The sequence below is a fragment of the Corvus brachyrhynchos genome, unplaced genomic scaffold (genome assembly GCF_000691975.1).
Source record: "Corvus brachyrhynchos isolate BGI_N302 unplaced genomic scaffold, ASM69197v1 scaffold363, whole genome shotgun sequence".
Lineage (NCBI taxonomy): Eukaryota > Metazoa > Chordata > Aves > Passeriformes > Corvidae > Corvus > Corvus brachyrhynchos.
This window is the reverse complement of record NW_008237404.1, coordinates 1,414,016-1,437,773: the sequence shown is the minus strand read 5'-3', so window position 1 is coordinate 1,437,773 and position 23,758 is coordinate 1,414,016. Positions and strand designations below refer to the sequence as shown.

General features: G+C 37.5%; 1 protein-coding gene across 1 annotated transcript in view; it reads right to left on the bottom strand.

Moving 5' to 3' along the window:
* MICU2 (mitochondrial calcium uptake 2) overlaps window positions 1-23,758 on the bottom strand; it is a 65,830-nt gene that overhangs the window by 13,202 nt on the left and 28,870 nt on the right. The window contains exons 4-7 of the mRNA XM_008631007.2: window positions 23,257-23,304; window positions 19,050-19,132; window positions 12,741-12,803; window positions 4,055-4,152 (exon numbers count right to left, since the gene is read on the bottom strand). Coding sequence (XP_008629229.1) covers window positions 4,055-4,152; window positions 12,741-12,803; window positions 19,050-19,132; window positions 23,257-23,304 — 292 coding nt within the window. The remainder of the gene's footprint in view (window positions 1-4,054; window positions 4,153-12,740; window positions 12,804-19,049; window positions 19,133-23,256; window positions 23,305-23,758) is intronic.

Genomic DNA, 23,758 nt, shown 5'->3' with positions numbered 1-23,758 from the left:
TGTTAAGGCAGTTAATTGATCTCTCAATTTTCAGAATTGCAGGCAAAACCCTCTTTGATTTACTATCCTTAACATTTCCAAACCAACCAAACCAAACAACTCACTTGCATTTATAAGTGTTCTGTAGAAACTAACCAAGCTATTCTTTTGCTAAGCTTACAGGAAATAAAGAAAAATATTTTTCTTAACCTCTTTACTAAGTATTTGGGAAATACTCAGATTGAGTTATGATAGGAATATCATGAAGCCAGATTGTTCCTGTTCTCTACTTCCTCACTGCCTGATCTTGGCTGTACTTGATGTAATCTCTGTGTGTATTAGGATTCTCTCTATATGAACACACATAGATAAAAGTGTAGGAACAGAGACAAGTAAGGAGGCAATCACACTCTATTTCTGCAAAGCAATTCCAAATTCCCAGATGGAAATCACTGAAAATGTACAAACTGTCATCACAGCAGAAGCACAGATTGCTGGCTGACAATGTTACCTGAAAGAGATCCTGCATCCATGCACTGGCACACACACACCACAGCCCCCCAAAAATGTCAGCACTAGCAGTGGGGTCCAGCCTGGATCATTCTGGCTTCTTAAATGAAAGGTTTCAAATAAAATGTATCAAGAAATTCAAAATACTGAAAGAAAGAAACAGGATAGGTAGGGAAAAGGCATGATCTGTGTATGGTTATACCATTTGTGACCTTCAATCTAAAGCAGAAATAAAAAAAGAACCGTAATTAAACAATATTTCTGGTACAAAATTCCATTAACTGATGAAAAGTTTGGAAGCAAGAAATCAGGTAAGAAAATGCCATAAACTGGATTTGAAATGTTAATTTTCCTCATACAGTTAAAAGATGCCCATTATTTAACTATACTGGGAAGTACTTTTTTTGTAAGACATCCCAGGAAAAAAAACAACCATCAGTGAGTTTTTTTGAATATCCTTTCCATACTCTCTGCACTTTTTTTTTCCATCAAGGAGACTGTGACAGATTTAAGCTTGCTTGGGGACAGATTACAGAAAAAAATCACAGCAGTCGTAAACTGTTTAGGGAGTGAAATACTGTCTCCTCTTTTATTCAGGATTAGACATACTTAAACAAGATCAGTAAGGGACGTTTTTCAGGGGGAAAAAACCCCCAGTGTCTGTCAGGAAGAAATATTTCCTATACCTAGAAAACGAAATAGTTTCCTACTCAGAATAAAAGATAGTACATATGATATAGCTGGACATTAAAGCACAAGTTAAATTTGTTTTTTGGAAGGAAAAGACCAAAAGTTATTTCTGTATTAAGAACCAGGAGAAATCCATACAAAAGAACAAAAAAGCCTTGAATTCTGGGGCCATTCTCTACGATAGGATCTGGTATTAGAAGATGAAAGATTACTGAGGTGTAAAACTGAGTGGTGGTCATGTGAAACAGAAACTTGTTCAGATCTTCTGAGAAGAAAGTCGGCTTCCTGTATTAAATCTCCCTTTCTCTGGTACATGATTTTAGGCTTACTGAATATTCTTCTACATTTTCTTAAAATGTTACAGGAAAATACTGCTCCAGCTGTATTTGACTAAGAGGCCACACCTTTAGTAGTGATATACATAAACATACTCCAGAAATTTAAATTTCCTAACATTTGCCAGGGCAAGCTCTCGCCTTTGAAATTGTAAATTCTTATTAATAATTACTATATTGTCCTTATGTTAAGGACAATACAACTAATAAGAACTAATCTAGTAGTCTGGAGCTGAACATGTGTTCCCTGAGTCCTACCTTAAGGAGCCTGAAGATCTCTGAAAGTACCTTTACATTTGACGAAAAAAATGCCTGAGGATTGTCCGTGTGTGTATCAACACCTGTGATTTCCTAAGGAGCAAGCACCAGCAAGCACCTAACCATTTTCCCTCCCTATCCTAAGTGTGCCTCCTGTGGTCAGGGCAGTAGGAAGGGAGACACAAGAACTGGTTTACAACAGCCTCATTGCTCCAAGAGATGCAAGAGATGTAGACAGTTTCCATTTTCTTTGTGCCATCTGAATGCAAAGAAAGAAGAAGAGGGCAAATTAATTGCCCTGGTATATCGACTGTGGCTGTCTGACATTTTTAAAATGTTTGGACTGTGGGCTAAAAGGCTTTGACAAGGCTGGTGTACGTGTAGTTACAGATGGTTGCACACTTACAAATGGATTTTCTAATGCCACACAAACTGAAAAGAGGGAGCATGAGGAAAATATATGTAAGTGATGAGATGAGAACAGTGGTCTCAGCTTTCAGAATTCCCATGTAAGTACAGTGAAATTTCACAATGAAAGTATTCCTGTTTTTTGGGGGAGGGGGTTCTTTTTGTATTTTTTGTGTAGGGTTTTTTTTTTAGTGGTTTTGGTTTTTTTTTTTAGTAGTTTTTAAGGACTCTGCAGCACAGCAATATCTGTGTATTTAACTAATGTGACAAGTTTTAGTGTGTCCTAATCAAACTTAATCACTTCTACTTTCTACTAGGTACTACACTGATCAATGGAAAAGCTTTCTAGGCAAGAACTTGGAAAATGATAAAAGCATTTACCATCATTATTTTCAGCTTTTGACAATGATCTATGTCTGTACAGCTCATCAGTCATTTCTTGCAAAAACAGTGTGGCACTTTGATCAAACAGCCAACAATAGCTTCCCACATAAGGTAAAGTGTTATGAGAGGCCATCAGATAGAAATCACATTTTCTCTGAACAATAGGAACCCAGAAATGATGTGCTTGATTTACTAGCAAATAAAATCATGTGAAAGGTGATATCCTCACAGAGGTTAAAAAGACAGCGATCCTTTTATTCACCTTTCTGCGTGTTAAATAAACTCCACTGTCACGCTGCAGCTGAGATGGAGTGTCTACGCAGTGATAAAGAGGCACATTCCAGCCCTATGAAACGTAACTGCCATTGTTGAAAAATTACCTGCATTAAACCTTACACTTATCCCACAAATTTTAAGAGCAAGATGTGGGAGTTTGATTTTGATTACAGGCCTCTATCTGTGTGGCAGGCAAAGGTCTTTAACCTATGCGTTCTGAATGTACAAGGTACATAGTTTCATCAATGTCATGCCTCATTCGGTCAATGTAGGATTTTATCTAAAACCTGAGGCTTTTCAGTTTACACTGTATATGCAAACACAGCCTTTTACTGGTGCTCTCTGCCTTTTGTTTCATTGAGAGGATCTATGGTATTTATAGAAAAGGGAGCTGGAGACATCTTAAACTTATTTTACTCACTTAGATTCCTATTCGGCTGAGGTCTTCAAAAGGGAAAGGTTGTTTATTTGAAGACTGGTATGCACCAGAGCCACTGGAGCCAAACACTTTTTAGTCTACTGATTGCAAAAACATTCATTTTTAAGAGCACTGCCACACATTCTCCACTTCTGAATACAAACTGAAGTAAAACACATTAATCTATTTTTGCAGTCTGTAAATGATTGATTATTTTTGTAGAAAAGGTAATACTGATGTAGATAATCTTCTCTTGATGCCATGCTACAAGATGTCTGTCAAGATTCAGACAGGTATCTGCATAGTCCTATTGCAGAAGTAGTTCAAAGGGTAAAGGAAAAGGCACAGGGAAAGTTTCAACAGAAATTGGAATTTGAAGCAAGTGGAGAAGTTGCCTGTAGCTTACCATGACAGCTCTAATGGGGAAGGAGGTATCTCAGCTCAGAAAATATTTTTTAATTGATTAGAAATAACTTCTTTTGTGATTTGGTCACAAAAAATACTCATGAATCACATTGTTTTAAAGTACACCACCACACAGCTGCTAAGAATGGGAGTCCCAACCCTCCCAGCCCACTGCTGCTTGGAGTTATCACAGTGCTCAGCTCCTGCAGACAGCAGACTCTAGGAGCTAAATGGGGAATTCAATCATGCAAAATCATGAATAATCTCCACTTCATTGCTTAACTTTCTGAATCAACTCAGTGTGAGGTCAGATTAATGCCAGTGTTGGTACAAAGCACGGGGGGTAGGAACAAGACTGGTTCCTGTTAGGCTTGCCCAGCTGAAAAAATACCTGAAAAACTCGGAAAAGCGAAGTTTTTCCTTTCCTTGTTTTCCAAAGAAATGTACCAGCAACATGGTATTAACACCACAGCTGTCCAGTTCTGTTTCCTATAAAACAAAAGAACTATATGATTGTTATGCACTGCATGACCATTAATACTCACCATGAATCTAAAAATATTTATTTGAACTAGAATTTCACAAGAGATACTTGAAATTTAACTACTGTTCCCAAAGCTATTGCACAGCATCTCAGAGTTAAACAACTCTTCCACATCAACTGCTAATAGTGTATTACAAATACACTTCTAAATACTCTGTATGAAAGATAAGAACAATTTCCAACCACCATCAGTGCATTTTATTATCAAAATGGAGAAGGTTGCAAGTTAAATCTTTAAGAACCTTTATTCTTAGGTGAATAGAAGGCTTAAATAAAGTTAATATCTGTAAGGAAGTTTTTAGTTAGGTATTTCTAACATGTTACAGCCATTTAAAAACATTCATGGTAGTCTAATAAATGGAGCTAGGAAAATACAAACACTGACAACACTCTATTATAATATTGTCTTACCAGGCTTCTTGGAAATTTTCAGCGTTAGTGACTTTTAAAAATGTTTTTAAAATCCCAAGAAGGAATTTCTGCAGAGAAGTGATACACACTGTTTCAACTCAATCTTTAACAAGCCTAAACCCACACATAATGCTGGATATTTCTGCTCTATTCTTCTTTCAGCACTAGCATACTGGCATTTCTTTGAACACAACAAAACACTAAGAAACATGAAGAGAGAATTTTTTTTAAAGTCTGTAGGGATTTCAGCAAACTATTCTTATGACATCCAAATAGACTCTGTGTCTTTTATCTGGTTGAAGAGGTAAGATGAAAGACAAGAGTCTATTCATAAGATTTAACACTAATGATTATTTAGCTTTCAGCATCATCAATAACAAGTCCCATTAGTCCTCCATGTTTCATGCTTACTGCATACATGACACAGTTATTTTATAGTTAAAGCAGTAACATTCCTCATTTCTACTACAAGCTACAGTTCACCAGATGCCACTGATATGAGTTATGTATGAGTGAACCTAGAAAAAAACACTTTTCAAGCCATATGCAAGCTGTACTTACTGAACTTTTATCATTTAATTGCAGGCAAAGAATATTTAAATACCCCCAAGATCCATCCTTCTGAAGTTTAAACACTTCAGATTACTGTGAAGACTGATGCATAAACATTGGTATATGCTTTTTTGAAAGCCAAAAGTCAAAAATTCATGTATGCTTATTTGAAATTCAAACCCAAACTATTTATATCAGAATGCAAAGTTTTCTAAGAAGAAACAGAGAAGAATCCACATATCCCTCACTGCAGCTAGATTCTAATCTGCTTTTTGTGGGTTTTGCTTACATGTTTAAAGGACACTTGAAAAATGCAAGAAATAAATTTGCTGATGTAATTTTATAAACTGAATTCATGATTCCACAATTTAATGCTTCTAATTTAATTACTCCATATTATAATCAGTGTTGTACTGAAAACAAACTGAAAAATGAGGTTTAAAACAACCTTTTCAAAACTGAGTCTGTGACTGAAAAAGCTCTTTTCTTCTATTCATATTTCTCTAGTTACAAGATAGAAAAAGGCATACAAACAATACCTACCTCATCTTATCTAAGATGACAAAGCCTATCCCTGGATTTATAACAAATATGCACCTACTTGCTGACTACCTTCTTTATCAGTTGAAATTCCACAGTGAAGTTGGCAGATGTCCAATCACTATGTTAGTGAGAGTTAAATATATTTTAAAACTACAAAACAGTACATTTCTTTAAAGCATAAAATGCAATAGGAGACCACAGAGACTACACCTTAAGGGTAAAATTTCAAAAAATTGCTTTTCCTAAAGTTAATGCTATTAAATTAAAGTACATGTTAGTACATAATTCCTTTTTGTCCACAGAACCATTAGGAGCTTTTGCTGCTGATCTGTATGAATTAGTACCGACATGACAAATCTTTGTTAGAAGATAATGAGAATTCTATTAATATTTCCAACACCTCGCCCTCCTGAGCTTGGGTAAAAGAATAACTTACACTTGGAATGTCTCTCTTGGCAATGAGAATGAAATGGTAACCCAATCCCAAGCTGTAAAGCAGACCAGACTGGTAGCTTTGAATCACTATCTAAACTGAGTGAAAGTTTGTATTCTGGTGTATCTGGGTGCTTCAGGCCCTGGGAGGGTGCAGCATAGAACCCTTTTGATGTGTGCATTTTACAGAAAGCTGAGGCACAGAGTGGAAAAAGGATGGATCACAATAGTCTGAGTTTCATCTTGATAGAAGCACAGGATGGGGCAGAGACATGTATCACAACTGGGGAACTCAGACATGTTCCAGGGTCCATTGGTTCAGACAAAGAATCCCAAAGACCACACAATCTGATGCCACACAAGTCTATGAACTAATGAACATGTGTGCACATATTACAAACATAGGCTAATTTTCCTAGAGTAATGTTAACGCCTCCTACACTTTTCAAAAGCAACATGAACTGCTGAATTATGCAATTATTCCTTTTTAAGTAAGATCAGATAACACAAGTTATTTCCTTATTACATTACACAGGCTGTTAACATAAGAGGCCTGATGCTGCAAACACTGAGTCATGGGCAAAGACCTACCTAATCCTGTAGCTCCCCACTGAGCTTTTGACATTAAGGACCTGATACTGCAGCAAGTACCAACAAGTGCCACTGAGAAGAAACTTATCGCACAGTGAGATGGGATTTTCAGAATAATGTACCTAACTGATTTTCAAAACTCATCTGAAATGTTAATAGACTTACTGTCTCTAGATTCTTACCACCTTTCCTTGCAGATTTTGCCTGAGGCATGACTGGAAAGCATTCACCATGATTAAAATCTGCAATTCACTTCTTGTTCTCTTGCTTGCTTCCTGAGAGATGGTATTTGCTGTGCAATGTCTTATTTCACTAGATATTGTAGAAATAATGTGTATTTTGGATTGAATACGTTTTTTAGTTAACACAGAAGGAGAGTGAGTAGATGGAAGAATGGGCAGAGAAGTGAGGTTGGGCAAGGAGGACAATATCTTAGTTTCTGTCTGCTAGTGGTGTCCCTAATCTTTCCAAAGGTAAGACTAAATCTTTGCAAATTTTTCTGAGTCCACTTCTCTGGAATCTTTGTTTTTAAGCTGCTAGCTCAGTCAATTCATCATGCCAGGCTTCTATCCCAGGCTAGCTTTGCACACTGCTCATGAGAATTCAAGCTTTCTGTCATTTTGAGAGTCTCCAAGATGCTGGGATATATCCTACAACTCAGTTCTGGTAAGAAGGTTTAAAAGATGTGTCCATTATGAAGTTTATCCTAACAGTTACAGTCAGACAAAAGAACTGTAAACAGGCCAGCTAGTGGGACCAGGAGATCCAGATTTCCAAAAGCAGGCCTTTTTGGCAAAGCCCAGCCAGGCTCAAGTGGGTTCCAGAATGAAACGATGTATTTTATGATGAATCAACTTTCATCATAACAAATGCATACTAAAGCTTCTTCATGTTTTGCAATGCATAATATTACTAGGTAGGATTTAAGAATACCTCAGGTCTGATGCAGAAGGGCTAAAATGTTCACAGCTCATTCTACAGATGGTATAATAGACAATACTTGAGAAGTCTGATAGAACATCTAAACAATAAACAGCATCCAGTAACACCCATAATTCCTATTACTGGGAGGATTAATTGCTTTTTAATAACAACTAATGCCATGGAATCACTCTGCTATACACTTAGGGCCTTTAGTAACAAAGAACATGTAACTTCATGGACATCCTCAGGTACCAGTGCATCAACCACAGTTCTGCATCAATTCATAAGGAGGTACAGAATAAAAACGGTTTCCACCCCAAAGGGGCTAAAACTAATCTGGGAGTAGATGCTGTAGGAGATACTTTATGCCCCAAATAGAAACAGGTTGAAACTTGTCTTGTTGTCAGCAGGTCGACTGTGCCAAGCAGTCAAGGAATGGCACTGTTGCACTGCAAAGCCCAAGGCTGCCTGACTGATGCCCTGCTGGCAGCCTGGAAAAGCAGCTCCTACACACAGCTGGGGACAGCTCCTCACAAGAACTCAGGCCTCGCTTCTCTGTTGTGGCATGCTTTAAAAATATTACTTTACACAAAAAGAAGAGATTCCATAATGAGGACCCCCTCGGGAGGCGTGATGTGCTATGAAACCCACTCTTTTGATCAAGGCAGACTTGGCCTCAAAGGCGGAGCACATCCATCCTCAGCACGTGCAAACCCTCTTGCTCTCAGCGCTGAAAATGGCGCAGGCGGTCTGTGACCAACTCCTGGGACAGCCAGCCCCTGTTCAGACGTGTTTCTTTCTCTCTCTTGAGGTTATGATGTCATCAGATCAAATGGAAAAATAAAGTAACTTCCTTGTCCATGAGGTAAAAAATGACCCAGCACTTTTTGAATAGCCTAATATTTTGGTGTCAGTTTGGTTCTTTAGGGTATTTGCCTGCCTGGAGAGCTTTCTTTAAAGCACACAGGAACATCACACTTTTTGGTTTAAAGTATTGAAAAGCTTTCCAACAGAATTTAATGTTAAATTGCTGATAGCAAACATACATATTTATGTTGGATAAGATAGGTCAAGAAAAAATGTGCATTCCATCTGAACTGAGGGGTTACAAGATTAATGACAGACTCTTTGGGGAGGGATATTCATTTTAGTCTTGGACTAGATTCTTGTAAAATTTGATGTGTAGCACCCCTGTTACAGAGTACTGCTGCACTACAAGAGCATAGCTCCCAACCGCCACCTTCCCTCAGTTTTAGGCAGTCTTTAGTTATACTGAGCTAGGCAGACTTTGAAGCACTGGGTAAAAGACTTTAAACCAGTTAGAGATTCTAGGGGAGCAGATGAGCAAGTTAAGACTGCCTGCACAGTTCCTGTGGCTGAGGAGATGCACCACAATTCTGCAATGTCCGAAGGTCCAAGTGTAAATCCTCGTATTGACCAGGTAAGCAGTGACAAATGTGTGAATGGCTAATGCCATTTACCTCGTTTAGACCCACAGAAAAAAAATATAAAAAACAAGAAGTAGACAGGTTAAAACAACTGATACACGAATAATAGGAAATTATTAATGTGAGTCTAAAAGTACACCGCATATAGTCAATTTTAATTCAAAAGTTTTCTGTTTAAAAGAGATTAGTAGCTGTGTTTCCAACTACTAGTTAAATGTTAAAAAAACCCGAATCATACTTTTCACACTTTGTATGAAAATGTAGTCACTAGGGAATGCAGAAGTATATGTTTAATCATCTGGAAATGAGACAATGCACCTATTTCCCAACATTAATTTCATTTCAAGAACAAATATAGAACACTCTGTATTGTCATTCCTTTTCTAACAGTACCTAAAACTAATTTATAAGTTACATAAAGCACATTAAATTAGAGGTATTGGAAGTACTTGAGAACTCATTAATCTAAATTGAAGGGCCTGAGAGCAAAGTCCCTGATCTAGACAACTGGTCTGTCCAGTAGATATTTGCCCCCTTTAGCACAGTTTTCATGGCCAGAACACTAAAGCACCTTACACTGTTAGAGTATCCTTTTAGGGAACTCAGGGCAGTAACACAAAAGCAACAGGTGCTGTTCACCGGGCAACACCTTTTCAAAATAAACCAAATCTTCTAGTTCATGCACTTTCCTACTGTAATCTAGACCACCTCCAGGCAGGGAGTTTGGCTCTCCTCTTCCATGAACCGTGGTTACATGTTCAGCTGGATGTTTCATATGAAGAACAGTTCTGCAGGATGCCAGATGGAGCATTTCCTTTGGCCTATGGGGAGGGTGTTTGAGCTGAGGCAGTCACTGCCTCTGTTGACTTCTGCATCATTTTCTCCAGTCTGATTAGGAAGAAGCAGGTTCCAGTCTTTTAAGTCTCTCTGCAGCTCTCCTTCACCATGTGCACCTCTGCTACGAGATTGCCTCTCTGCAAAATTTAGCATGGAACTTTCTAAAAGATGGGGTCAGTTAAGGCTGGGCAGATTTTTTTTTTGCTTTTCTTCCAGCATCAATTACAATGTTGGAAAAATAAAAGCCCTCAATTGAAATACATGTATCTGGATAAGCAATTCCACTGTAATCCCATTCAAGGGCCATTACTAAGTGGTGAAAATTTGAATTTTAGGTGTGTAAGTCAAAGTCTCAGTAAAAAAGGCAGGGATACAAGCACCCTGGGAGAACAGCAAGCTGCTTTTTCTTTTCCTCATATAGTAACTTGATAAGTATTAAATGGTACTACCATACAGTAAATAAATGACTGGGACCTTTGTCTACACACTGTACAGGGAACACACCTGGATATACCTCCTGGTTAAACAAAGTTGCAGACTACCATTTAAACTGTATTTTCCTAGGTTGGTGACATTTGCCATCTGGTATCAGAGACTGGGTTTACTCTGAAAAACCAGTGAACTGAGAAGGTGTTGTAAAAATAAAGAACCATTCCAAACACCAAAATTCTGTTGCAGTATCTCAACTTTCAAAAAACTTAATCAACTTAAGCCCCATATTTTTATGCTTCATTGGCTTTGCTTGAAAGCAATACTATGACTGCCGTAATTATTAAAAATAAAGGGTAAAAATACATCCACCAACTACACTGTATAGTCACATTCACTGCTTACAAAGATAACCAATTTCTTTTGTGAGAGACCAAGACAGGAAGGAAAATTAAAATTAGGAGAAATATGATAATTTGGATTTTGCCAAGTAGAAATATAGAAACCAGAGTAATTTCAAGTTAGCTGTATTCCCCAAAGCTATTTAATTCTTCTTTCATACTGTAATTCCATTTATAATCTTCTAAGAAACTGTATTAAATAACATTTTCTGGTTGCAATAACTTCAGATTTTTCTCAATGGAGAACTCTGAAGACAAATTTTGAAGCAAGACAAAAACAAAATAGAGACATTCCGGCTCAGGTATTTAATTAGCTCACAATAAGCTTATGTGTTTATAACTAATCTGTCCAACTGTATCAAAGTTTCTCTGGAAATTTTATACTACAGCTGTGCATTCATGCAGAATAAAGATCCTTTTTCTTTCACTGTCATGGCAGTTAAGTCTCAATAGAAATACGTTTTGAGGAGCAGACAACCCTATTAATCCTAGCTATTTTAATCTGGTGACTGATGAAAAGATTCAAGAAAGGAGATGGTTGTTAGTCAATCAAATAATTTTTAACTGAATTGAATACACACTGAGGGAGGAAAACCTTTGTGAATCAGAAGACAGTTTATGCCTAATAAATTTTAATGGTGTCAGCAATAGCCACTTCCACTTTTTCCTCAGGCAGGTGAAAAAGTAAAGAACGTGAGCAACTCTGTAGAAACTGCTGACGCGTGATTCACAAAGCAGAGCCCTGTATAAACTCCTTACTGAATGCTTCCAACATGAGCAGCCACGGCCTCATGCCCAGAGTAAACTGAAAGTTTACAGCTGAAAGCAAGTTGCTGATGTAAGCAGCATCTAATAGTAATAGATGGAAATAATGCAATTGTACTCTCCTCTTCCTTAGAATCATAGAATCATTTAGGGTGGAAAAGATCTCTAAGATCATTGAGTCCAACCATTAATCCAGTACTGCCAAGTCCATCACTAAACCATGTCTCTAGGCACCACACCCACATGTGTTTTGAACGCTTTCAGGGATGGTGATTCCACCACTTCCCTGGGCAGCCTGTTCCAGTGTTTGACCATCCTGTAAGTTAAAATTTTTTCCTAATATCCAATCTAACCTCCCCTGGTGCAACTTGAGCCCATTTTCGCTTGTCCTATTGGCTGTTAAATGGTTCATCAGCTTCTTCTGAGGTGTTTTCAGTATGCTCAGGATTCCCCATCTCTATTTTCAGTTTCACTCAATGTCACCCAGGCTACAGAATACCTTGTTTCTGTGCTGACTACAGACTGAAGAAGAGACTCTTCCTGAGAAGAAGGGAGGTTGTAGGTGGCTGGATTCAGGGGAAAACAGAAGAGAGCAGGAATTTACCTGTCCCTTTCACTGATGAGATATATTTACCATTTGCTAGTGGTCCACCAAACAGCGAAACCTCTTTCCCAGCTGGGAGATCATACTCTAGGATTGTTTCTTCTGGTCTGCATCTATGCCATCTCTTTCTGGAATTGGACTTAAGTAATCCTTGCCTTTGTCACCTCAGTGACAATAACCACATTTCAAACAATCTCAGTATAAGCTGATATCACTGCAACAGCAGCACTTGGGTAAGCTTAAGCTGTTGATTTCCGTTTGGAAAACCTTCTATTCTCATATGGCACTATGGAGTTTTTTCTGAGTTTTTCATAAATAGAAGAGAGTTACTTTGAAAGAGAGGCTCATGGAAACCTAAGAACCAAGTGAGAATACAGTCATGAAACACACTGATTGCATACATTTCATCAGAGGGCTCAGAAACGACAAACATTTTTCTTCCCCAGTTAGAAAGCAGTTGACAAATCATGTCCTTTCATTTAATTAAAGCACTAATACTAAGGCTTACATACTTACCTAAAAACTCTGAAAAAATAACAAAGTTCATGGGGAACATGACAATGTTTTTGTAAGGAAAATGTATCTCTGTTTCATACCCAAAGTACTGTTTCGTCTCCAGCTGCTTTCAAGTCATCTTCCTTCCCAATGATTCTCTGTAGCTGTTATTTGTTGAAACATGAGAAAAGAACAGGAAAATTACAAATTTGATCTTGTAAGAGTCTTCTTTTTCTGAACCTTGCTTTAATTGCACCTTTCCTTAGTTATGCATATCTGCAAGGTTCTCTAGTCATGACAAAATAGTTGCATACTTGAGGATATTTTGCTATTCAGACACTTTTTCCCAGGAATGTCTTATCTACTGTGGTTAATACAACCAAACATGAATCTACCTCTTGCAGCCCAGTGCTTACTCTATTTTTAGAGGAGATTTTCTTGCACCAGAAGGTTAGTTTTCACTTCAGAAGATTTTCAAACTCTGGGATATAACATCAAGGATCATTCCAGAAATAAAAATGATCCTGATTTTCATGCTGTCCTTCTAGATGGTTTTACATAGTTCTGTTATAAACATGATCTTCTAGACATGAAAAACATACCTGTTCAAATGAGGTACTACAATAAATGAACAATTAAGAATAATTTAATAAAATAAGGAAACATTTTTTTCAGAACTGGCATTTGGCAGAATGTGGTTTGAGTTTTCCCCTCTACCCCCAGAATAAATTAATCTTGAATGTATTAGCTAAGAAGATTTTTAGAATTACTAAAATGATTCACATTTAAAAACCTAACTTCCACTGTCCCAAATAAAGCTTTAAGGTAATATAAACAGTGCATTAATTTGCAGTACCTCAAGTGTATCAGAGCTGCAAGGTTTCTTTGACTGTATTTCAGCTTTGGAGGTGAACATTGCCAAAAGAACGAGTGATTTAATATAGCACAAAGCACACCTACCTTTCAGACATTTGCATGAATCCTCAAAAGGACAGCAGAAATGAAAGAACAAGGGACTTAATACATTTCAGGTAGAGATATGGACTTATGCTGATCATTCTGGATCAGCAAACTTTAGAAAAGATGCTTTTAAAGCTCAAGGATTTTAAAACTGCTGGTTTGCTTCTCAAACATTTCTGAGTGATTCCTCAACCTGCTCATTGAAACTGGGAATAAGTTCATTACCAAACTTCCACAGCCATTATTTTGGGGAGTTTTTAAAACTCTCCTTTGGTCTTTTCTTTTTTTTAAATTTTTTTTCTCTTCAGAGCAGCAGTATGGGCTTTTTCGGATTTGTTTGCTTTTTTATCCTCATTTTTTTAGTTTCTCAGGATAGGTACTTTCTATTATTAGTTTTGAATGGCATGTCTTAATAGTACTTATCAAAAGAAATGCTATAAAACAAGGCAATTAAACAGCATTTGTTCCTCCAAATTATCTTAGTTTTTGATCATTTACAAAACAAATGACTAGTACAGTAAAAGCATTATGAATTTCTTCATAGCAAAACAGCATTATAGAGCTCTGGATAAAACCACAACTGCTTGTCCATATTCTCACTGAGAAATCACATTTTTTCTTACCTGAAAAATCAATCTTTTGATCACACATAAGAAATGCAACTGCAAATACTTTCCAAACAAGAGATAATATGATTTAAAAAAAAATTATTTTATTTCTAAAGGACACTTGAAAAAATCTGCAGGGGCTACTAAAGAGCACAGACATGCAGTATAATTATTTTCACAAGTATTCTGAAAGGTTTTGCTTACTGTTTTCTTACACTGTATGCACATTCTTACAGTGCTTGAAACTATTTCCAGAAGTTGATTTTTTCCAGCACAGTGCAGCAACTACTCACCAGAGGGAGAAGAATTCTGCTCTCGAGAAACGGACTCCTCCATGTAACATTTATTTGTATTAATATTTATATCTGTTCACCACTCATGATACTAATGGCTAATTCAAAGATAATGAGACCTATTATACACAAGTGGAGCCTCTACTAAAGACAGAAGTAATCTGTTCTGAACAAGCTGGCAGAAAGACTATGTCAGTCTTTAAAAAAAAAAAAAAAAAGGGTGATTTTGCAGTTTGATTTTTCCAGTTGCTTGAGAGGGATCAATGCTTGTGGATGCTCTAGGACTAGAGAAGTGCTCTGTGCCAAACCACCACAACTGCTGAGTGTCAGGCACTGGTTCATTCAGCCTTAGATGAAGCTCTACAAGTATTTTGTGGTACCTGCTCTCCAGCAGAAGTGTATAGACAGTCTACTTAGAAAGTCTAAGTCATAAAGCTCTTGCATGTGCCATCAGAGCTACTCTGCCTTTATTCCCAATAGTTCTGCACTGTCATTAATTTTACTGAGACATCTTTAATCAGGACAGATTTAGAGAGTTAGGGAAATTCCTTACTTGCTGGGGATTTTGGGAACTTTGGTAGCCTTATTCTTGGTGGGAGGTCTCAGATTAATGTGCATAGGTCTGGAAATCCCCCTCACCAAGTCTCAAGTGAATATCTTGTAAGTGCAGAGTTCACAGAAGTATCTTACTGTCCTCACAGAGATGCAGATAACGTGGCTCTGAGAAATGATTCTGCACTCTGTCAGGGGCTTATTAAAGGGTGGCAACTAGCATCTGTGAACATGCCATTTCCAACTCGTCTTCCTCACCCTGGAGTTCCAGGGCAAAGCAACAAAACCTTCTTGGCCCTAATACTGAAATGTCTCTTGCATTGTGACTGTTTACCACAGAAACGTGGATGAAGCAGAATTACACTGGCTTCAATCCAAAGAAATAGGGAGGAGAGAGAACAAGAGTATCCCTGTGAAGGGAGAGACTTTTACTGGAAATGAGGAAAATGTGCACTGGAACGGAAAGGCTACGGAGGACAAGATGAGCTCTCTTGTTGAAAACATGGGGTTGCATTCAAGATCTCCTTTCCTGAACATCCATTTTTGTTAGCAGAGAACACTGGGAAATTCTGCATCTCACACTCCTTAAGTGTCTGATCCATACAGATTTGAACAGCCTATATCCATGATGTAATGCAGGCACTGAGGAATGGGGTTGGAGTTTCTGCTTGTCACACATCTCCTTTTCCTGAATGACCTGCTTGACACATCGTGTGCCCGTTCTTCCAGGAACATGAGAGAACTGAGATACACACAATTCAAAGAATGATGGACATTCTGGAAACCAAAAGGCAAGTTCTTACCTCAAAGACTCTACAGTCAGACTACACAGACATACATAGATGTCTAATCAGTAGATAACGATGGGAAGTGGGGAGAACAAGAGGTGACGAAACAAGAGGATGAAATAGCAATGAAATTACTTTTCCCACTACACCCTGCTTACTGACACTGCCTCTTGATTACTGCTTCTTCACTATCCTTTTCCACTGCATTTTCCTTACATACATTTCCTGATGTTATTTACAGTGTGGAAGTCACTATACAATAGTTCAGATATATTTTCCTAAGATACCAACTGGGACAAGACAAATGACAGATTAGCCACACAATTTACTAATATATTAGCTATCTAGAAACTTTCCATGATACATATAGAACTAGAGTACACAGATTAACATGGACACTTTTTTCCCATTCTTACATTACAAAAATTTTATTTTTAAACCTAATCTATAAAGTTTTGCTTGAAAATAGCCTCCTCTGTAAATGTTAAGTAAACAGTCATGAGAGAAAACTCATCTTCTGACTAACTTGCATCCTGTGGGACTTCTTTGAATTTAATGATTCTTGTGAGTTGACAGAGTAATTTATATGCTGGGGTTTTTTTACCAATCTGTATTATTTTATCAGTATAGCCCAACAAGGAAATGCAAAGTAACAATCTATCTAACTAGAATAACTTTCATTTAACTTGATTGCCTCTACAGAAATCAAATTACTTTTAATGATTTATATAATGTTTTCACCTCTCTATTTGATGACTTTCTGTTGTTCATATTGGCTGATTCAATTAGAATTACCTGAAATGGATAATGGATATTAAATACATAACATACTGCACATCTCCCCAGGAGAGCTGTGCTGTGTTTCTGTAAGAATCTCCTTATTTGCTTAACTGACAGTACTATTTAAAGGAAGCACTGCTAATGTGGCATTTTGGTGCAGAGGCACTACAAGCTGAACATGTTCACTCGTGGAATTACTTTCCCTTGTAACATACTGTTTTTCAGGTGAATAATACAGCCATAACAGACTTCTTTCGGTAATCAGGGCATGGATAATCTGATAACAATTCACTATGATTGCACCTGGTTTATCAGGTTAAAAATATATGCTTTACTAGAACTTGATTTCTTTTAAATCAGCAGAATAATTAACATTTTAATAGAACAAATTCTTCAAAATTATAAGATCTTGTGTAGCAACAAATGCGTGTAGGGCTGTGTAAATATAATCATATTCCTTTTTAAATTTAAAAATTGCCAATTACAGCAATAAAGATCACTGTAATTGTATTCCAAACAATAAGCTTACTTGGATTTAACCACAGTTCTGGATATCACAGACTAGTACTGTGGTTTCACACCATAAGCCACAAGTCATCTTTCCATTTAGTACGTACTTATTGTATATATGTGTCCATACTAAACACCCTATCCTGGTGTGCTAATTTTCTGGTAGGTTTATGTTAGTGGCTTGCTTTTTTTCTTCTGAACTTTAGAAGACTCTAAACCAGATTATTTCCTGGATGCAATATTGTGCTGACTTTGGCCATGACAGAGTTAATGTTTGCCACAGTAGCTGGTATGGGGTTATGTTTCGGATTTTTGATGGAAACAGTCTTGATAACCCAGAGATGTTTTAGTTATTGCTGAGCAGAGCTTGCACAGAGCCAAGGCCTTTTCTGCTTCTGTACTGCCGGGCTGGGGAGGGGGCTGGGGATGCACGGGAGGTTGGGAGGAGACACAGCCAGGACAGGTGACCCCAACTGACCCAAGGGATGTTCCAGACCATGTGACATCATGCTCAGTGTAGAAACTGGGGGGGAGAAGGAGGAAGGGGGGATGTTTGCAGTGATGGCGTTTGTCTTCCCAAGTCACCATTGCATGCGATGGGTCCCTGCTCTCCTGGGGATGGCTGAACACCTGCCTGCACAAGGGAAGCAGTGAATTAATCCCTTGCTTTACTTTGCTTGTGTGCATGGCTTTTCTTTGCCTGTTAACCTGTCTTTATCTCAACCCACGAGTTTTCCCTCTCTTACCCTTCTGATTCTCTCCCTGATCCAGCTGGTGGGAGAGAGAACAAGCAGCTGTCTGGGGCTTTGTTACTGGCTGGGGTTACACAACAACAAGGATATCTGCAGGTTCAGTTAGGGGCTTCTGGGAACATTGTCTTGTAAAATGATCTAATTTAAAGTATTATTTTCAAATAGTACTACTAAATCTAAAAGTATTTTTCAACATTTTAAAATAGATTTTAAGTATGGCTCATCAATCGTAACCTTGCTAAGAGACAACTCACTGAAAAAAAGGTGATCAGTGCAAAACACATGTGAACAGCTACTGTATCATTAATTCAGAGTTTAAGGCTATGAAACATGTCTCAGGCTATCAACAGGTCCATCTTTGAAAGTTTTAGATTTTAAGGTTCTCTAGAGTTGTGTGTTCATGATTAGCTTTAACTTTACCTTAGTCACAGAAAATAATCTGAATTGTAGTAGCCACGTCAGCTTCTTATATAAATGTCTCTCCAGTTACCTCCAGTAAGAATTAAGGATCTGATCTAAGTTGAGGGTTTCTATTAAAAATTCTGATTGTTAATTCTGCACTCAACTTTTGACAAGAAGTACTTAGTTAGTCTCCTGATAAATATTTAAAAGTTGAATAAGCTGTATAATTAAGCCAATTCTTCTTTAAAAAATCAGAGCAAGATTTTCTTAGTTTTTAAAGCATCTACCTTTCTCCTCCATAGTTTATATAAAATATGGGAAAAAACCTGCTGTTTCTTTTCAAAGTGTGAATTGATAAAAATTTTTCTGCAACAGCAAGCAAAATTAATAAAGACCAAAATAGGATGGTGTATTAAATAAATTATTCAACACATTTAGAAAACAAAAGGCTCTTCCAGATGATTATTTAAATTAGCTCATGGGACTAAGGGATGTACACTAATTCCTACCTTCCCAGTAGAAGATTTTTAGATACAATTCAAAGGTAACATTTTTAAAAGCAGATTCAAATATGATATCTTCTATCATATGAAAACTTCTATCACAATACTTTGGTATGTGCTCCTTTCATATAAAATATTTTAGTAAGTATATAATCATAAAATGGACTGAAAAATAGGCTGATTTTAATGAATCTTCATTTCGCAAATATAACCCATGGATCTATTTAAATGCTTTAAAATTAAAATGTGTAAATACACCTACCTTAAAGAATTCTTTCATTTCAACTTGTTCATTGCCATCTGCATCCAACATTTTAAAGGCAATCTGAAGTCCAGTCCGGGGTTCTGCAACAAATTTTGAAAGAACTTTATTGAAAATATCACACACTTACAGTAGAACTCAAACACTGAATGTAAAATGAATATTGACTCTGCTTCAGTCCTCCATTGTTATGTACATACATGGTATTTCCAGTGAACCATACACACCTCTTCCAATATAAGCAAACTGTTTAAAAACCTTTTTACTATCATTTCAAGGGATAATTAATGCAATGGCAAAGTAAGAAATGCCAGCAGTGCCTAAGTACAACCATGAATGTCCATCTGACCCCAGCGAAAATACTGTATCTCTTACTGGCCAGGTCTTAAGATATTCCCAAAGGATATCTCTATAATCCCATCTCACTTCTGCAGTCTAGCCCTGCCTTGTTTATTAGAGCTCCTTTTCAGGTGAGAAGAGTGGAAATTGCCTTCAGAAGCCAGTAATTACTGCCACAGTGGGTGAAAGAGCTAGTGTACTCCTCAGGCACTTCGTGCATGCATGACCGTATGCCAGCATTTGCAGTCTCCCTAGCAGACAGCCTGATGCTGTGAAGGGAGCCAGCTCTCTTGGCTCCTGCTCCTGCTGTGTTATCCCAAAGCCTTTTTCTCCCTTCCCTTCTCCTTCCTCCCTAAACAATATTCTCAGATGTTACTGTGATGTAATAAACTACTCTTTCTGGCTGTTTTTGATGAAAGCATGTTTTGTGTGACCCCCATCAAGCTGATGTTTTTCAGGAATTCTACACAATTATCCCCTGCATTTCCTTCACTGAGTGAATGTTTCTTTTCAACACAAAAATGTAATGAGCTCTGAATCTTGAAGGTGCTATAAAAGCATGGTGTGTTTTGAGCTCCTTCCCACAATTTCCTGATCTTACTTCGCTTACAGGAGGTGGCCTTGATCATTAGCAAGCCCACACAGGAGCAGCATGCTGCTGAAATGTAGTTACAGTTCACTGCAGTAGCAAGCCCATATCCCAGTAATCTCTGGAGCAGGTGAATTAATTCCACAACGCAGTCTGTCAGGCATTAATATGAAAGCCATGGACTTATTGTCTCTGGAATATATTGATGCTTCCAAGAACAATGCTGGACTCATGAGGAGAGTGAAGCAGTATCTCTAAAAAACTCTAATGCCTTCAGAATTTTGCTTTGGCAAATATATTCTTCTGGTTGCATTCTGTAAAGTTTTAAGCCTTGCTTTTTCTTTAGAGAATCTTTCTGCAAAGGGAGCAAGTTAAAGAAATATCCCATTCCTTTTAAGTCATAACAAGATGGTTAAAAAAAGTATTATTTTTACATTTTAGAAATAACTATATCTTCAGCAGTCAACTAATGTTTTACATGAAGCAATCTTGTGATGCAGGGATATTTTATAAATACCACTGAAATCTGCACAGCAGAGCTGTCCCCAGCAACTGGGTTGATTTAATAATCAAAACTGGCTTCCTTTCCAAGGAAATGCCACATGCAAAATTTGTGTTACTAGTACAAAAGCAAGAAAAGGCTATCCAATAACATATTTAGAGAATAAAAGTAATTGATGTATTTAATAGCAATTCATACCATCTGTGTTCCAATTTTCAGATAAGAGAGCTGTTAGTGAAAATATAGACCTAAAGCTGCTTATACTGTTCAGAGATGACATACTTATCTGATATGATGTCACCCCAAAGGTATGTGTTCGTAAAATAAGCATAGTTCAAAGACTACCACAGATATATTTGTATTTAATTAGAATCAGGCAAAATTCCAAAATCTGAACAGAAGAGCTTCATTCTGGCTGTGAGTGCAGGTTAGACCTAGGTGCTTCCTCTCCTGACCAAGCTGTCAACTTGTGTGACTGGGTAATTGAAACAAAGCTCCAAGCAAAGGTGACAACTTCAGTTCCTGGGCTTCTTCACCAGGCAGGGCTCCATTAACCTATTGCTAGAAATGAAATTCAATACAGCACTGGAAGAAAAAAGATAGTGATGATACAAGGCATACTTAAAAGAGAAAAGAAGGTTGGGGGGGAAAAATAAAACCTTTGTCTGCCACAAAATTACGTTTTCAAGTTCAGTGTTATTACAGAATCTGATTTTGTATGACAGGCAGCATGGTCTGGTCAGCAGTGTCCTGGAACCAAAGTCTGATCACTCTTTTTCTGTTTCCCTATTGCTCTGTTGGTGACTCGGAAGTAATTTAAATATTGATGTCTGCTTTAAGAAATCTCACTTTAATTCTGACTAGTGAGAGAGACAGGTTGTGTAACTCGGGGCTGACTGACATGGGATACTTGTTAGGCAAAGATAGAGGCACCAACACTTGCTGACATTTGCTTTCAAACTGGTAAGTATGATAACCCTCTGTGTAACCAAAGCAGCAACATAACCACTGCATTTTTATCCTGCATCTAAAAGTGCCTTGTTTTTGCAGTTCAATACATTCCTATATAAATTCTGTGAAGAATAATGTTACTTGATTGTCTGGAGAAGTGGAACAACTTGCTCTGATACTGCTTCAATTTTCTAATTGTTTCAGCCAATAATTCAGCATGAATTCACTTTCAGCTGCCATAAATTTCTAAAGAAATAGAATCTTTGGCACCTCTTCCTGCAACTTTTACGTATTCTTCTGAAGTTATAATTTGGCTGTCATGGTTGTCCTTTTTTAACATAAATCCATCTTTTTTGAGTTGCAACAAATATTTGAAAATCAGTATCCTAAATGGGCTAAACTCCTGTCTCTGATTTTAAAAGCCACTTGAACACACAGTGTAACTCATGTTCAAGCAGTGTGTAGCATGGGACAGTCACCACTGCTGAAGCAGTGTATTTGTACATTAAATCTTAATGCATATATAAACATACACATACTGTGTACTAGCTGAAGTTGCCAAAGAGATTACCCACCCTTCGTGCTGCGTAACAGGAACTAATGCAGTTCTGCTGAGAAATGAGGTAAGCTGCAGAAGGGCCCCTTGAACTGTGCAAGAGGTGTGTACTGATGGAAGGCTGGACATACTCTCTCCACTCTCTGGAGACCAATGTTACTTGTTCATACTACACCATGAGAGGGTGGATTTCCAGAGCAAGGAAAACTTGTCAACTTATTTAAGCCCCAGCCACAGACCTTGCAGCCATGGAAGTGATGAGGGTCACGTGAGGGTCATCCCTCTACAGTCTGTCAGGAAAGAAGTGACTGCTTCCTTCTTTCCTTTCCCCATCCACTGATACAATAAATCTATTATGCCTGGCTTTTTCCCTTGCTTAAAAAGTTAGACCTGTATAAGTCAGTCAAACAAGACTACATGTGGACAATTCCATGGACATGCATATGGACCACTTCTAGGGGTCTTGCCATGTAATGCTCACTGACACATCTTGAATCTTGGTGTTTTTCAGCATCACCTACAGATCAGAACAAAACAGGGGGTGACAAGCATGGCAGTAAGTAAGTACCAGACAATCCCAGATTAATTCCATACACAAAACCAAAAAATGCCTGTTGCTTGTAGAGAAAGCAAGTACCAAATAAAGGTTGTTTTAAAATAAAGCGCCTGAGAGAAAAAGGAAGGAAGCAAAGGAGGGGGACAGAAATACATGTACAATACTGGGAGGAAATAAAGTCAAAAGGAACATAGGATAAAGAAAAAGGACTTAAAAGTCAGACAAAAAGACACTGAAGAATTCTGCTGTTTCTGTATTGCATGCATTGCATATGTGAACACGAGAAAAATGGGCAATGACCTGTGAGACACTACAGCCGTTTTTCACACCACTGCATGAGCTATATTGCTAATGTCTCATTGTCCAAAATGACTAAAACTGCTGTCCAGAAGAAAAATTATTTCTCTTCCCATCCAGTTCTTCTTCCCCTTATTATGTGGTTCTGTAACCAATATCCCCCCCTCTCAAAGTATTTCAAAAGACTTTTCTGATCCCATGTTGCAGCGAGTACCATGATTTTTGAAGTATTGCTATGGACCAATGATGACACTGATATCCATCTACATTAATGCATTATCACTCTATATACAATAGTTTTTTATGTTTTACTATAATGCAGAAATTTAGAAGCAAAAAGGTATCAGAAAAAAGTTCTTGGTGAGCTGTTAGTAGCTGAGTATTTGTGCCTATGTATGTTAAATATATAATACTTACTCGTAAGAATTGTCAGCAAAAACAGATATTCTGCATAAGATATCAACCCTGAAAAAAAAGTTAAAGAATTACTTGTGGAAAAACCCAAAAACTTACAGCAAGATTTGAAAGATTAAATCTGACAAATATTAAAAATGTAGTTTGACATTACATTAAATACATTTATTAAAATAAGCCAGGTTACTATATAATTAATTTTTCACTTCTGTTTTTAATACTCTGAAGGCAAAATTCCCTAACCCAAGACTCATCAATGTCCATGTCTAACCAAGAAAGTAAGGTTTATTTGGTATTAACAAAAGGCCTACACTAAATCTTTGGATTCTCACTGAAAACATTCAATGTTTATATAAAAGGCAAATAAATTAAATGAGCTTTGTCACATTTAGTACCTGGGAGGAGAACTACTCTAACATTACCCTGAAGGATCAAAGTCCTCCATCCTTTGGCAGGCTCGCAAAAGGCGGAGAATAGCTTCCCTCTAATTCTCAAGGGAACATGG